Raw genomic sequence first — 14,736 nt, forward strand, 5'->3', positions numbered from 1 at the left:
TGCAGGGATTCATTCTTGGTATTGATGAGTAGGAGCAATAACACTAAACGGTGTCGTTAGCAGAGCGAAAAAACAGCTCACGCGATACTAGAGTGAGCCCGCTCCTTCTCGGCGGTGCAGGTAGCGGTGCTCATACTGTGCGCCACCATGAAGCTCGTCAGGTCTCTCTCTCTCTCTCTCTTGTTTTAAATTCTGAACCTGAATGAAAACCTTAATTTGATGAAAACTGGAGCAGGTTTCTGATGAAGTTGAACAACGAAACTGTGTCAATTGAGCTTAAGAACGGTACCATTGTTCATGGTACCATCACAGGTTTTCTCCCTACTCTTTCTTCTTCCATTTCTCCATTAAATACATACACACTCTTCACATTGTTAAACCCTAGCTACACTTCTCACTTAAACATTTATCATTAATTAATTAATACAAACATGTCTCATCGTAACCTTCAATCAAGATGGTTAAGAGTCATGAATTTTTTTTATTCGCATATTACAAAGTGCTACCCGCATTCTCAATTGGTGACTGCAGTGTTTTTTTTTTTTTTTTTCTCTCTGTCTCCAGAAGTCAATAAACGCTTCTGGAATTTTAAGATCTCAATTATTTTTGTGGCAAACAGGTTGCTTACTTGAATTTAATTATCACTTGCAAATTGTTAGTTCAGGTGCTGAGAATTAAGATCCAATTTTAATTTTATATTTTATTGTTTGACATTTTTTTCTGCTGCAATCTAGGTTTCTCTGTTTTATATCTGATTGTTTATCTTCGTGATTACTGTATGTACATCTTCTTGTCATGTAACGATGAATGGCTGATTACTCTGTCGTTTGTGAAGAGACTATAAGATACGAAATTCCAATATTGCTGTGACAGGTTTTGACTAACAAGATAACCATTTGGATTTCCTTTTTTGCCTGATTTAATTGGGGAATGTATTGATGTTTGGATTCATTGCACCTAAACTTTTCATAACATAGGATTGTATTTACGGTTTCTCTTTGATATTTTTCTGTATCTTGGGAGTTGCCACTTCTTATGTAGTTACATTCTAAATATTTGCAGCCTTTGCTTTTCATTTTTGGTGGTTCCGCTTCTGCTTCTTTCCACAGTTATACATTAACGATGTTTTGCCCCCTCTGCTTTTGTATTGCCCCCATTTTCCTGTTAATATATTTTTTTTCTTTTACTATCTAAATAATATTAACAATACTTGAAATAACAGTGGCCAGAGACATTACCATTTGAACTTTACTTCTTGTGCTGTAAGAAGTTGTTTGTTTACAATGACATTTCAGCAAGAGACATCATAGCCTCTGAAGTTTGAGTTGCTTGCTTGGGTGGCAAATGCATTACATTTATGCCATGGAGGCGTAACCAGGAGCCATTGGATTGAAGGAGTATGCATAAGATTCAAGACACTTAAAATTTTGAATCCTCAGACTGCATCTCCATCATTTGGAACTCTATTCTTTGTGTTCTTTATGCCTTTTCTATTCTTGGGTACAGTACCGAGCCCCATATCAGCCTATACATCTTACCTAATATAGGTCAATCTTTTCAGAAACACACCACTCTATCTGTTGCTTCTGGTTAAACATCATGCAGCTTGTACTATGGAATTTTCTACTCAGCAATGATCTGGTTTTATTTTGACTTTGTCATATAAATAGAAAACTCCCAAGTTTTATATTACGTTTATTATCTTGACTTGTATTAAATGTTTGATGTCCAAGGCTCTGGGTGTAACCAGCTTCATAAATTGTTACTGAACATAATTACATTATTTTATGTAGGGTTATGAAGGTAGTAAATTCTTGGATAATAATATGGCATGTCTTGCTACTAATTATCCAAATGTATATGTTGAGCACCCAGGAATTTTCTCAGTAATTAGCAGATATTGTCTAGTCTTATAATTATGGGATGGGATCAGAAGTGTTTTGGCACTATAGTCATTCTGATCCTGACTTGTTTGTTGCTATGCTACAGGTGTTGATATCAGCATGAATACACATTTGAAAACAGTTAAACTAACTTTGAAGGGGAAAAACCCAGTGACTTTGGATCATCTCAGTGTGAGAGGTAACAACATTCGTTATTATATCCTTCCTGACAGCTTGAATCTTGAGACTTTGCTGGTAGAAGAGACGCCAAGGATCAAGCCCAAGAAACCAACTGCTGGTATTGTACATTATTTGACTGTGACTGCAATGTTTTTCATCTGGAGATATTTTGTTCAGGTTGTCTGTTATCTGGTTAGGTTTGGATTTCAAATTTTTTATTTTATTTCCAGGAAAACCTTTGGGACGGGGGCGTGGCCGGGGGCGTGGACGTGGTAGGGGCCGTGGCCGATAACTTGCACATCAACAATTTTTATGCCATGTGGTTGTATTGTAAGGGGAATTTCTTATCGGTTTTGTGGACATCAAAGGAGTGTTTTTGTTGATTTATCGATGTTGCTGTGTTATATTAGAAGTTCTTCTGTACATTTCCTTCACAGTGTTCTATAATTGAGTAGGGCAAGGTTTGCGATAACACTGTGTGGACTCCCGAAAGATGCCTAATGCCTCTCAACTGATAAACTACAGATAGTTGTAGCTTTCGGTACTGGGTGACTATGTTAATCGGAATTAATGATGCAATAGTGTTGTATGGTAGGTGGTGATTCTGTATGTTAAGAACATGTTAGTTGGACTAATTTTGAGCTTCAACTCCCCGATTTCTTTAAGATTTGGTCTGGCGCAGTTTGCAACATAAATGCGATATTCGGTTGAGAATTCGATTTGGACTAATTTTGAGCTTCAACGAGTATTTTCGCTCTAAACTTATTCCTTTTCTCTCAAAATTCTTATTTCTGCGTCAAACAATTAATTAAAAATGATGACGAGTGTCATTTGGACAAAACTTAGGTCAAAGTCCTTAGATTAAATTCGTTTGATTTAAGATGCTGTGTCAAATTCCTTCTCTTCTTTGTCATCTAGTTTTCAAATCAAGTAATGACATATGGATGTTTTTCTAACATTAGATGGACACTACTAAGAATATGTTTTAAAGTAATGTTATTATGTCACCGTTTGATATGGGAAGTTAATGATAACGATATCCAAGTTTTGTCCACCCCATTTGAAGTTTTATTTTAATAGTCCAAGTTTTGAACGACAATTTTTGTACTATGAGGATGTGTGTCAACAAGCCATTTCTATTATGTACGATTATTTATAGGCAATAATATGAAGGGTGTAATTATAGTCCAGGTTAAACTCTGACTTATTGATGAAGTAGATATTGCTTCACTAAGCTGGTTTTGTTCCCTTATTAACGTAGGTGAACTTAATACAATTAAAATTTTGTTTGATTCATAACAAACTGGTGTAGTTAATGAGTAAGTAATCAATAAAATCTAACATAGTTGAAGGATAGTTTGATCTGTCAATAATTTTAATCATTTTGCCATGTATGAAAGATATTTTATTGAAAAAAGTAAAGTTTGCTTTAATGATCTCTACTTTAAAAGATAAGTTTTATCGTTGGCTAGAAAATATCTTTGATATACACAAAAAAAATGGTTTTGGTAATTGAAAAATTGCTGATTATATAAACAATGGTTTGTTAAGAAAGAACGAATGAGTATATTAATAATTATGTCTATTATAAATTAGTTTACATAAACAATTGTTTGGTGCCAGTTTGGGTATCCATTAAAATACGGTTGCCCCAATATTCATATATATGGGCCTAAAAAGAAGTCGGTGATTTAATAGTTTAGTAAATTATTATATTTTTGTTTGAACTTTATCTTTTGAGTATTTTGGGACATAATAACTTCTTTTTTCAATTAATATTAAATTTGATTGTAACTAAGATTTTATTAATCTTAATTTTGAAATTTTCTTCAACTGAAGCGACAATTACTATAAGTTCTGAAAAGAATTAGATCTTCTCATGTACACGGATCCACTCAATGAAAAGGAAACTTGGAGGAATCATTTGGTGTGAACATTTTGGATGAAGACACATTGAAAACCATTTTCAAACAAAAATTCCAGGTTCCATCAATAAAATAGATTAACATAGTTCTCAACACATTGATGACAACCACTAATTCAACAATCAATTATTAGAGGCACTCCATTTTTGTGATATATTTACGTCCGAACTCTTCCAGCACTTTTAGGGTTTGTAGTAATTGATTCATGCATTTAACGCAATATCACATTTATTTTTGTCCCTGCCAGTCAATCTATTTTATCGTTTGAATAACTTTAATAATCAATTAACGTTTATATTAATTGATTAATAAGGTTGGCTCGGTTTTATAAAATCAAAATATCTCTATAGACATTTATTTATTTCATTTTTTATTGATATTTAAATAATATAATTTATTGTATTTCTTTTTCATTTCTCTCTTATTTTTATATATTTTTTAATTATTTTCTCGTCCAAACATACCCTTTGTGCGTCTCATTGATACAACTAAACTAATAAGTGCCATTTTCCTCCGAATTTTTTAAAATTTACGTTTTAAAGGAATTTTTGAGAATGGTAAAATTTTGGGGTGTTTGGTTGGTCATAAATATGATCAGAAGTACAGTCATTAACAATTCACGAGCAGTTGTCGTTCTTTATTCAGTTGGTGCCTTGCACCTGTCACCTTTTGCATTTATTTAGGTTTTGGACACTCTCAGCTGGTCTTAAAATATTGAATAATGTTTTCAATATTTTTGTTATAATTTTAATTATTTGAAATCAATTTTTTAACTTGGATAATTATATCTATTTAAATGCAAATAAGTGGATAAAAATTTATATATAGTATTTTTTAAATTATAAAATTCAAATAAATATATTAATATTATTAAATATTATAATTAAAAAAATTATTGTGCAAAATAGAAAAATCATTTAAATATAACTAGTGTCATCCATATTTTTACACATTTTTATTATGATTTTGTCATTTTATGTTATTGCAAAACAATGGTCACATTAATGTGAAATGATGCGTAAGAGACACGCTTTACAACAAGTATGTTCTTGTTGTAGTATCGTAATTACAATTAACAATTACAAGTTTTTGTGCCGCACATTAAAAATTTATAATATTAAATATTATTTATTTATTTGATAGATAATACTACTACTACTAATAATATATATATATATATATATATATATATATATTATTAATTACAAATAAGACTCATCTATTGATTTTTTTATGATAACAAAAATAAAATGTTTATACACACTTTTTTCCTTTTAGCGATAAAGAGACACGTTGTTAGGCATAAGAATGTAAATGAGTTAAGCTATTTGAATTGTTCAAATTTGTCTCATTAAATGCTCAACTAAACTCAACTAGTTACTTAATTAAATAAACAAATTAAAGCTTAAAATTAAATTTGATTATTTAAATAAATTAAGTTCAATCTTTTTAAACTTGACATTAATAATTCATGAATCTCTTGTATATATATAATTATAATTTAATTTATTTAAAAATTATATTTTATTATTATTAAACATTTATTATTTATCTAATTTGATTTTGAAGAGTTCTATTTTAAATAGGTGAACATAACTTTTTTAAAAATATACTATTTTCATAATAATATTTTATATTTTTAATCTTAAATCATGTTTATATAAATAAAATTATATTTTATTATTATTTTACTTTATTTTTGGCATAAAAATTTTATTAAATACTTAAGTTGATAAAAAAATTATTTAAAACTTGTAAACAAGTTAATAAGGTAAATTTAAGCTTCAAAATTATGGATCAAATTAAGTTTAAACTTTAAATTTAACTCGTTTAAATAAATTTAAAGCAAATTTAAAGATTTCTTCACAGGTTAGAAATAGTAATTCCGCTCAATTTATACCTCCAGTTGGCCATGTCATTTTCATATTTTATTTGATTTTATTTTTATGAGTTATTTGTTTTAATAAAATTAGTACATTTACATGTCTCTTGCGAAATGAATTGAAGGTGTTATAAGAAAAAAATGAAAGCTATGGTCATCAAATAAAAGATATGAAAAAGGTTATGAAATGATAAGACAAAACCGCACTCAATAAAATTAAAATTTAATAGCATCCGATCACTTGTCTCTTTCTATTGATTTCGTGAATACCTAAAATAACCATTTGACAACTTGGCTCACTCAAAAATATATATCCAAAGGGGGGATTTTTGGTCGTGGCAAAATCTGTGTGGTGAACGGAGGAGGCAGTGCATGGCGTTCACCTCAAGAATCGAGTAGGAAATCGCTGACCTCATAAACAGTCTCGTGTTGGGGTCTTTTCAAGGTTAATGAGAAGGAACAAGAAGTAAGAACGAGAACGACACCAACCCACTACCCGAACATAACAGCGACATCTTTCTTCCCAAAGTGAATGGATTGTGACCCTTAAACCGCAATTGTAATATTTGTCGTTCTTTTTCATTTGGGTTGCTTCAAAATCACTTTTTTCCCTTTCATTTCCTACGCCATGTATGTTCTTATTTGCTTCTGCTCTTTGCAGCTTTCTTTTGCTGTTGATCATTAATCATGTCTGATACTTGAGGTGACTAATGACAACCCTCTCACTCTTGTAATTTTGATACGCCGAATTTCACAATATCTCTGTTCTTTTCCCATATCTCCTCGTAATTTTGATTTGCTGAATTTGACAGCATCTCTGTTCATTTCCTAAGTTTGTTTACTTTTATTGATTTTTTAGGTTTATGTTTCATAGAAGAGAATTTTGTTTACCCTTTGTGGATCAATTTGTAATGTTGAAGTAAAGGGCTTTCTGCTGCAATCATATAAAGGGTTACAACAGGCTATTGATTAAGTACGTGTTTGGTTAATGGTGAAGGCTCATTGGCTAAATGCTTGCCTTTCCTAATTTTCATTTCACCATGGTTTGTGAATTCCTGACAAAAACTAAAAACTATTATAATTTACTTTCCAAACTTAATATATGTCGATTTAGGAATTATAGCCCACACATATGCTAACTTCAATCAAAATTTGAGTTTCATTTTAGTAATATGCTATATACGGTAATGGTCGACATTAAAGATCGACTCAAATTACTAACATGACATCTACAGCAATGCACTTTAGTTTTGTCCTTTTATTATTTAACATTCAACTCGTTGCTCTGATCATTGGCATCGGTTGAGCACTAGAATTGGAGTTTTTGGCTGATGGTGTTTAATAAAATTGAAATTTTCTGCAGTGAAAATTTTTCTAATGAATTTTCTTTCGTTTTAAGTGTAATTGTAGGAAACTTTTAGTGTTTAATATATAAAATTGTCGAGAACTTGATTAGTTGTTATAACCACTCATTCTCTGCTCTTCTATATAAAAGTGTTTTTCTCAAAATCAAATCCGCTGGTATGTGGTGCAAAGAACGTTTATTAAGGATACCGCACTGTTTTCCTTTTTAATCATTATTTTAGTTTCAAAGGAACTGATTCAATGGCTGATGTTATCTTCACTGTAATAGTTAGATTGCTTCTTAGATGCAAGAGAACAAGTTCTACAAAAGACTCATGGTTTTACTAGTCAGTAATAGACACCTATATATAGCAATCTCTCCATGCACTATTTTGTGATTGCAGTATCTGTCACTAGTTTACATTCAATCCGAATTGCACATGGCAGTATTAGAGCATCTACATGATATGTATTTTTGGTATTGGCAACAGCAAAATTTTTTATTCTTTTATGTTACAGGGCATATCCTTTTTGATACATCGTGTATTACTTTTAGTAATCCTATGTTTTAGAAAGCTGACATTTATTTTGAATTCCAACCTTCTAATTTGCAATTGACTTTTAGATTACAGAAATTTTATGAATTTTTATTACAAATTTAGAAAGTTGATAATATTCAATTACTGAATTGAAATTAATGTAGTACTTATTCCAATGTGATAGGTTTATGCTAGCATGTATTTTGTGTAACTCTCTTCCCTATCCAGGGGGAATTTTTTCCTGTGGACAGCGATGTATTTTTCTGGGTAGGGTGTGGAATTACTTTAAATTTAACCTATATAATTATGGTGGATTTAATGTATAATTAAATATTCCATGTGAATCCTTGCTGGGAATGGTGCTTATCTTTAGTGTCTGACCATGCCTTAAGCACCTTTTCATGGAGGATACTTGTGGTAGCAACTCAAAAAAGATCTAGTTTATCGGAATATTAAAGTATCTATGAAGAAGTTTATTAACCAGCTCCAAATTTATACTCTGGATCTATTTCCAGCACTCCCATGTCATATTGTATAATTGGTAGGTGTTAGGAATGGTTCTTGCACCTAGTCTGAACTAAAAGTTGCCATTTTAAAGGAAGTCAGTGGAGCGCAGTTCTGAAACATTTTCATGAAGGAAGCATAGCTTTAAAAGCATACATTCTTGTAGTCATCATTGAAATTTGGATTGGGTAGTTGTAGATTTTGGTGGTTCTAAGTAAACTGATTCCAATTGGTCCTTGGCATGGGAGCATTATGCAATCACTAGTCTTTACAGAATTGTGTGTGCCATGTTACCAAGACATTGTATGCTCCATTATTGGCTACTGTATTAAAAGCACTAATCCATTCAGATTTCTTGCATTTTAAAAAAATACGTTTCTGTTTTCTTTTTTTGATTTCAACTATGTTCTTTGACAGTCCTAGGATTATTGCTATGGCAGTTGCACCTGTTGAGAGTATTGCCTCATTGAGTAGTGATCTCTTCTATGACATATTACGACGTCTCGATGGCCCTACATTGGCTAGTGCAGCTTGTGCTTGTGTGTCATTTCGTTCCATCTCAAAAGAAGAGAGTTTATGGGAAAATGTGTGTTCATCTGTGTGGCCTTCAACCAACAGGGAAGATGTCAAAAGTTTAATATCTTTCATCGGGGGATTCAGAAAGTTCTATGCAGATTGTTTTCCTCTTATTGTAAACAAGGAGGTCAGAGAGTATCAATGGAAAAACTACCTAGAGTACCCTGATGATTGGACTGAGGCAGAATACTATGGGGACATGACTGAATTTGAGAGCATCTCTCCATCAGATTTTGTTTCTATTGTGGATATTAGGTTTAAGGAGAAACCAATCTGCTCCAAAGTTCTATGGGGAATTCCAAATGCTAATGGCTATGATGGTTGGTTCTACAACTGTCCTTTTCGGATTGATCTTCTCACTTATGCAGATAGAGATGATAACAATGATGGGGTGGTAACCCTTTCTGTATCTGATGGATTGCCACCAGTTACATCCATGGAGAGAGAAAGGAAAGACGGAAAGTTATGGCGAGAGCTTCGTGATGGTCTCCTTCTTAGTTGGATCATAGTAAACAAGAAAATAAAGCAAGCTGCTAATCTTGCTAGCTGGAGCCCTTTAGATGGGCAAAGACATTGGCCAACAGATAAGGATTTTGTCTTTCGCTTCGGATCCGTTCTCTCTGCTAAGGACATTCTTCCTTCTCAAGTAGTGCAATGCATCCTCATTATGAAGTTTAGAGTGGTCCACACTGAAGAAGACGGGGTTCAAACAACTCTTAAATTAACAGAACTGAGTATGCAGTTGGAAGACATGGAAGGTGCTCATGTTAATGGAAGGAACAGTTTGCTTATTCTTAAGGAAGCACTTAGCTGCCGAAGGAGCAAAAATTATAGTGAAGTACTTGAATCCTGTCTTATGTACTCAAAAGTGCAAAATGAGTTAAAAGAGGAGAAGATTAGAAATGAAAGTAGGTTGGATACATTTTGTATTTTGAGTGGTATTGCTGCTTTAATGACATTCTGGTACTATGTTTTGTGATATGGCAGGGCATTGTTTATTTTACTGGAATAAGCTAATGTTGATCTAGTATGTGATCAACTTTGGCACTTCTATTTTGTAACGTAAGACTCCTAATAAAGTAACTAATTGATGAAAGCTTCATTGGTTTGAGATTTCAAATTCTCAAAAAGAAACTCCGCAAATTGACTGTATCAGCAGTGGAGCGAATTTTCAGTATTCCTGTAATACCTATTCTACAGTTACCTTTCCTAATTTAGTAAATTTTTCTTATTTTTATTTTAGGAAAAATACCCATACATTCTAGGTATCTTGATTTAAAGGGAATTTAATTTAATCACGCACTTATTATAATCTTATAAATAGGAAGATTTGAATTTAAACTAATAAATTTATCTGTTCAATATGTAGAAGAACCAAACCCTAAATTATTTATTCAAAAGTATATTAATTTGTGGTACACAAACAAATACATTGTTACAAAGTGTTGAGGTATTTTGCAACTCTAATCATCAAATGGGTACTGCTCATACCTGATTGTACAATCATGTAGCACCGAACGAGCCCCTATACGTTTAGGACACGAGTTGAACATGATGGTCTTAGCAACACCAAGACAGGTTTTGCAGTCAGAGGTTGTGAGATTTAGGTTGCAAGTAGCATGTCCATAAGCAAAGGCATTTGGATAAGGAGAAATGTTGTAGTAATTGTAATTTTTCTGGTTTGGAGTCCCTGTCTCCAATTCACCAACAACATAGGATAAACTTACAGCAAAAGGATCACCTGAAGTGTACCCCCCAACGTTGCATAGAACGGTGGTTATGTTGGTGTTGGGGACACTGTCAGCAACACTCCACAAACACAACAAACCAATCGCAGCTGCTGCAATTTCTGAAGAAATACCCATCTTCTTATTGCCTTTGGTTCATTTCTATAACACACCTTCTATATTATAGGGTCAGGTTTGAATTTTCGTCACATCCTTTTCTCTTTTAATATCACTTTTATCTAGTTGCAATTCTAATGTTGCTTAGTCTTTACCCACGTTCCAATTATGCATTAGCAAGAACTTATCCTTAATTTGTTGGAAAATGATTCTTGTGGACATCCTTTTGTGATACTTTTTTTGTCAATTAATAATGAATTAATCAGTTTGTGGAATTGTAGATAGTGATTTGTTTTGTTTGATACTTTGATTAATTGACCGATAATTTTATGATAATGAATTATAATTGTAGCAGTATAGTTTATTATTAATCTCTTATAATCAAACAACACACATTAACATAAACGTATACAACACTAATTAGAAAATAATGTGTGGATATGAGTGTTGAATTTTTGTCAGTTTGTTTGTTCTATTTAAGTTTAATTAATTTAATGAACCATTCGGCCCTCTTACAATATTGATGTTTTTCTTAGCCTCTACTCAACCAGGTTAAAGTCTAACCCCCTGTTTGTTTCCATGCAACGAAAATGGGGAAACAAATTAATTGAAAATACAACGAGCAAAATAAAATTTTGAAATTTTATTTTTGAAAATATTTTCTCTCTTTTTTTCAATTAAATAGAAAAATATATCGTTATTTTTACTTTTTCTTTTCTTTTCATTTTCTTTTCTCCAATCCAAAAAAAAAGGCATAAAAGTTGGACTTGAAAGAAGGATTGAAATTATCAGCTTCTAATTTATAAGCATATATTAAAAAATTATATTTATTCATCATTGAATAAAAGACTTAGTAATATATTTCTTTTAAAAAAAATGAACTAAATCAAATAAAAACATTTTTAAAAATTTGTTTAAAAATTCAATCTATTTTAAAAGTATTAATATTAGTGGAAAAAAAAAGCTTATCCACTAATATGTGCATTAAAATGAATACTATTCACTTTTTATATGATTAAAAATTGTGCTCTCTTAAAAGAATATAGGATCTAATTGGTTAACTTCCAGAATCGGTTACAGATCACTTTGCTTCTTAAATAATGTATATTTCATTTAATTTGGCCTATTTAAAATAAATTTTAGAACATTCGAATACAACAACAAATAAACACACAGTATGCAGTGCGTGTCATAAATCAATTTAAATCAAAATTTTATTAATTTTAGTCTTTAAAACTAAGTTTAAATTTTTATAAATAATTTCTTTATTAAAAAGTATATATTTTTTATATTAAAATTACTGAAAAGTATAATAAATATTTTTTAATAAAATTTTACTATTTATAAATTTTTAAACTTAGTCTTATAGGCTGATGTTAATAAAATTTTTAAATTAAAATAATTAATATAAATATATTATTTTAATAATAAATATAAGAAGCATTGAATGCTATTTATTTCCGATGTTTCGAAGTTTTAAAATTTTATTCACTATTAATATGATTTTTTATGCAATATATTTAATAATAATGCATGTGTAGATACGTTACTTAAGAAGTGGAAAACTTTAATTCAAGCGGAGCCAATAATAGAGAACCGTGCTCTACCTGTTGCCTGCCACTTTGACACTTATTAGTGGATGCCTGGTCATTTGACACTTACCTAAAATTTTGAGAGTTAAATAACTATATATATATTAGTATAAGTTTTATATTAAATCTGAAATTTTTTATTTAATTTATAATTTATTATTTTATTATTATAAATTAAATAGATTAAATTAATTGGTAAATTTTTTGTTTTATTTTTATGTATTTCTTTAAATTTTTTTATTTCAATCTCTTAATTTTTAAAAATATTTTAAACAAGTTTTTTTATTGTAATAAATATTATTATTCTTTAAATTTTTTATTTTAATTTGATATTGTCTAACTTCTTTGTAAATTATAAGGAAAATATAATGTATCGTAATAATTTTTTTAGTTACTTTTTTTTAATTTTTTTTTACGCTTTTACATCTCGTTTTCTCTTCATCTTTGACTTAAATATATATTTTTCTTTTATTTTTTCTTTTTTTTTTTTGAACTTAAATTGTTTTGAATTTTTTGATTGGATTTTAAGATAATAATAGAAGATTTATAATAGAGATGACTGAAAAAATAACATTTTCCCCCTTAAGAAAAATAGTAAAGAAGAGATGTTCTGTTAACTAAAAAAATGGTAGAGAATTTTTTCATGAGGCAAATGGTATGGTTATTTTGTCCTTAATAAATTTCTCTGCATTCTCATTTTCAAAATCTAAAATCTCTATAAACTTGTCTCTTCTTACAGTGTATGAATGACTTAAGGTCTATTTCTTAAGGTCTTCTTACAGTGTATGTTGAAAGTTAAAATTTAATACTACCATTAATGTGGTAGTAATAAATTTTTTAATATTAAGGTCTATTATACGGTAGATTTAATATTGAATTACTCTTGAATTTTTTAATGAAATCGACTTGGTTTTGTCAATTTTCAGCACAATCTACTTGGTTCTATGACATTTTCAGTATAACCTACTTTCTTCTGCAACTTTTTCAGTAAACAATCTTTACTGCACAGCATTGGTGTGCCTTGTGGAATTTAGTTAGACAATAGTTCAAATTTGAAAGTTTGTAACATTTCCACCAAATTGGGACCCTCTGTCTCGTTTGTTTATGAGCTTAATGCGTCCCATTTGGTTCGGATGACCCAGACCCAGGCCCCCGCGTGTGATATCCTACAGATTCTGTCTCATCTCACACCACTTCACCTTTTCTTTGTCTTTACTTCACTAGCTGTAATTTTTATCACAAGTACATATATGTGCTTTTAGGATATTATTATTCAAAATTATTATTAATACACATTCATTATAATGTTTAATTAATTTTTTTTTGTTAATATCCTTGAATGTTTCCCCTTAATTATTTATCAAATGCTGAATTTTGGGCAATATGTACCTTGGGTTTGGTCCATGTAGCTTCCTCAGCAGTCCACAATGCCATTCATCTCAGCCCCCCAGACAAGGTATCCTAATCTTCGTGTGCAATAAAGACTTGGTTGCCAAAAATTGTAATTGGGAACTTTGGACACTGAAGAAGCAAATAAAGCAACTGAGTAAGATTAGCAATACATTTCCTCTAATACATCGTCTTAAGAAAGAAAGGAGTAAAAAGTTGAATAACTTAATGAAAAATAGCAGAGTTAACCCTAACAATCTTCATAAATTCTCTAAATTATCTATTCTTTCTCTAAACTTTCTAACAGTGTTTTTGAGTGAGCAGATGAAAAGGGAGAGAGAGAGAGAGAGAGAAATTGACATTACGGGCAGTGGGAGGGCTTTCAAAAATGTAAATGCGTTAGGGGACAAATGGACAATCGTACTCTCCTTGGGATTGGCATATACTGATCAACTTAATGCATGTAAAGTTACGCAAGTGGTGTCTCCATTTTTAATTACACTTTTTTTCCCTTCCTAAGTCTTATGGTTCTAAATCTACATAAATAAAAATATTATCAATTATATACTGAAAGATCACAATTATTTTTTATTTTAAAATCATACAAAATTAATTTGTTTTATTTTTATAAATATTTAAATATTTGATCAAATTTTTTATTTTTTAAAAATATTTATTACATATAAAAAATTTAATATAATATGTGAATGCTTTCCTATTGAAACTCTATTATGCATTAATTATCCATCATTCAATTAGATGCAGAATTAATGCACGTAAAAAAACAAATAAATTAAACTATTATTTAATTGATACTTAATTTTTCATTTACTTAATTGACGAATTGTTCAAAATAAGAGAATAAGTTACAACATTTTCTTTTGAGCGGGATAACGAAACAAAATTTTGTTGCACGAAATATATTTACATTACAAATGGTAATGGTTAAAATTGAAGTAAGATAATATAATATTTGTTTCATATGTATATTAAAAAAAAAAAACACACGCATGCATAGTAGCTTCAACTCCTTACTCAAATTTATTATATATGATAAAATATAGGTGCACTGTTGACA

At 30.3% G+C, this 14,736-nt stretch overlaps 3 protein-coding genes across 3 annotated transcripts; 2 read left to right on the forward strand and 1 right to left on the reverse strand.

Moving 5' to 3' along the window:
• Nucleotides 1-50: 50 nt before the first annotated feature.
• On the forward strand, nt 51-2,736 carry LOC113872913 (small nuclear ribonucleoprotein SmD1a). Its single transcript, XM_027510799.1, has 4 exons — nt 51-161; nt 236-312; nt 1,990-2,181; nt 2,294-2,736. The coding sequence occupies exons 1-4, from the start codon at nt 148-150 to the stop codon at nt 2,353-2,355; spliced, it is 345 nt and encodes a 114-aa protein (XP_027366600.1). The 5' UTR covers nt 51-147; the 3' UTR covers nt 2,356-2,736.
• Nucleotides 2,737-8,690: 5,954 nt separating this feature from the next.
• On the forward strand, nt 8,691-9,917 carry LOC113873344 (F-box protein At2g27310-like). Its single transcript, XM_027511422.1, has one exon. The coding sequence runs from the start codon at nt 8,691-8,693 to the stop codon at nt 9,810-9,812; it is 1,122 nt and encodes a 373-aa protein (XP_027367223.1). The 3' UTR covers nt 9,813-9,917.
• A 379-nt stretch (nt 9,918-10,296) lies between these two features.
• Nucleotides 10,297-10,698, reverse strand: LOC113873862 (antifungal protein ginkbilobin-like protein). Its single transcript, XM_027512210.1, has one exon. It carries the CDS (start codon nt 10,696-10,698, stop codon nt 10,297-10,299), a length of 402 nt encoding a protein of 133 aa, XP_027368011.1.
• Nucleotides 10,699-14,736: the final 4,038 nt, after the last annotated feature.

Source organism: Abrus precatorius, unplaced genomic scaffold, assembly GCF_003935025.1.
Source record: "Abrus precatorius isolate BTA unplaced genomic scaffold, Abrus_2018 Scaffold7, whole genome shotgun sequence".
Taxonomy (NCBI): domain Eukaryota; kingdom Viridiplantae; phylum Streptophyta; class Magnoliopsida; order Fabales; family Fabaceae; genus Abrus; species Abrus precatorius.

Excerpts from the sequence above, each read along its gene's own strand:
- LOC113873344 (XM_027511422.1), top strand. The coding sequence starts at position 8,691 with ATGGCAGTTGCACCTGTTGAGAGTATTGCCTCATTGAGTAGTGATCTC.
- LOC113872913 (XM_027510799.1), top strand. Across the intron at positions 313-1,989 it reads TGTTCATGGTACCATCACAG|GTGTTGATATCAGCATGAAT; the intron begins GTTTTCTCCCTA and ends GCTATGCTACAG. Across the intron at positions 2,182-2,293 it reads GCCCAAGAAACCAACTGCTG|GAAAACCTTTGGGACGGGGG; the intron begins GTATTGTACATT and ends TTTTATTTCCAG.
- LOC113873862 (XM_027512210.1), bottom strand. The coding sequence starts at position 10,698 with ATGGGTATTTCTTCAGAAATTGCAGCAGCTGCGATTGGTTTGTTGTGT.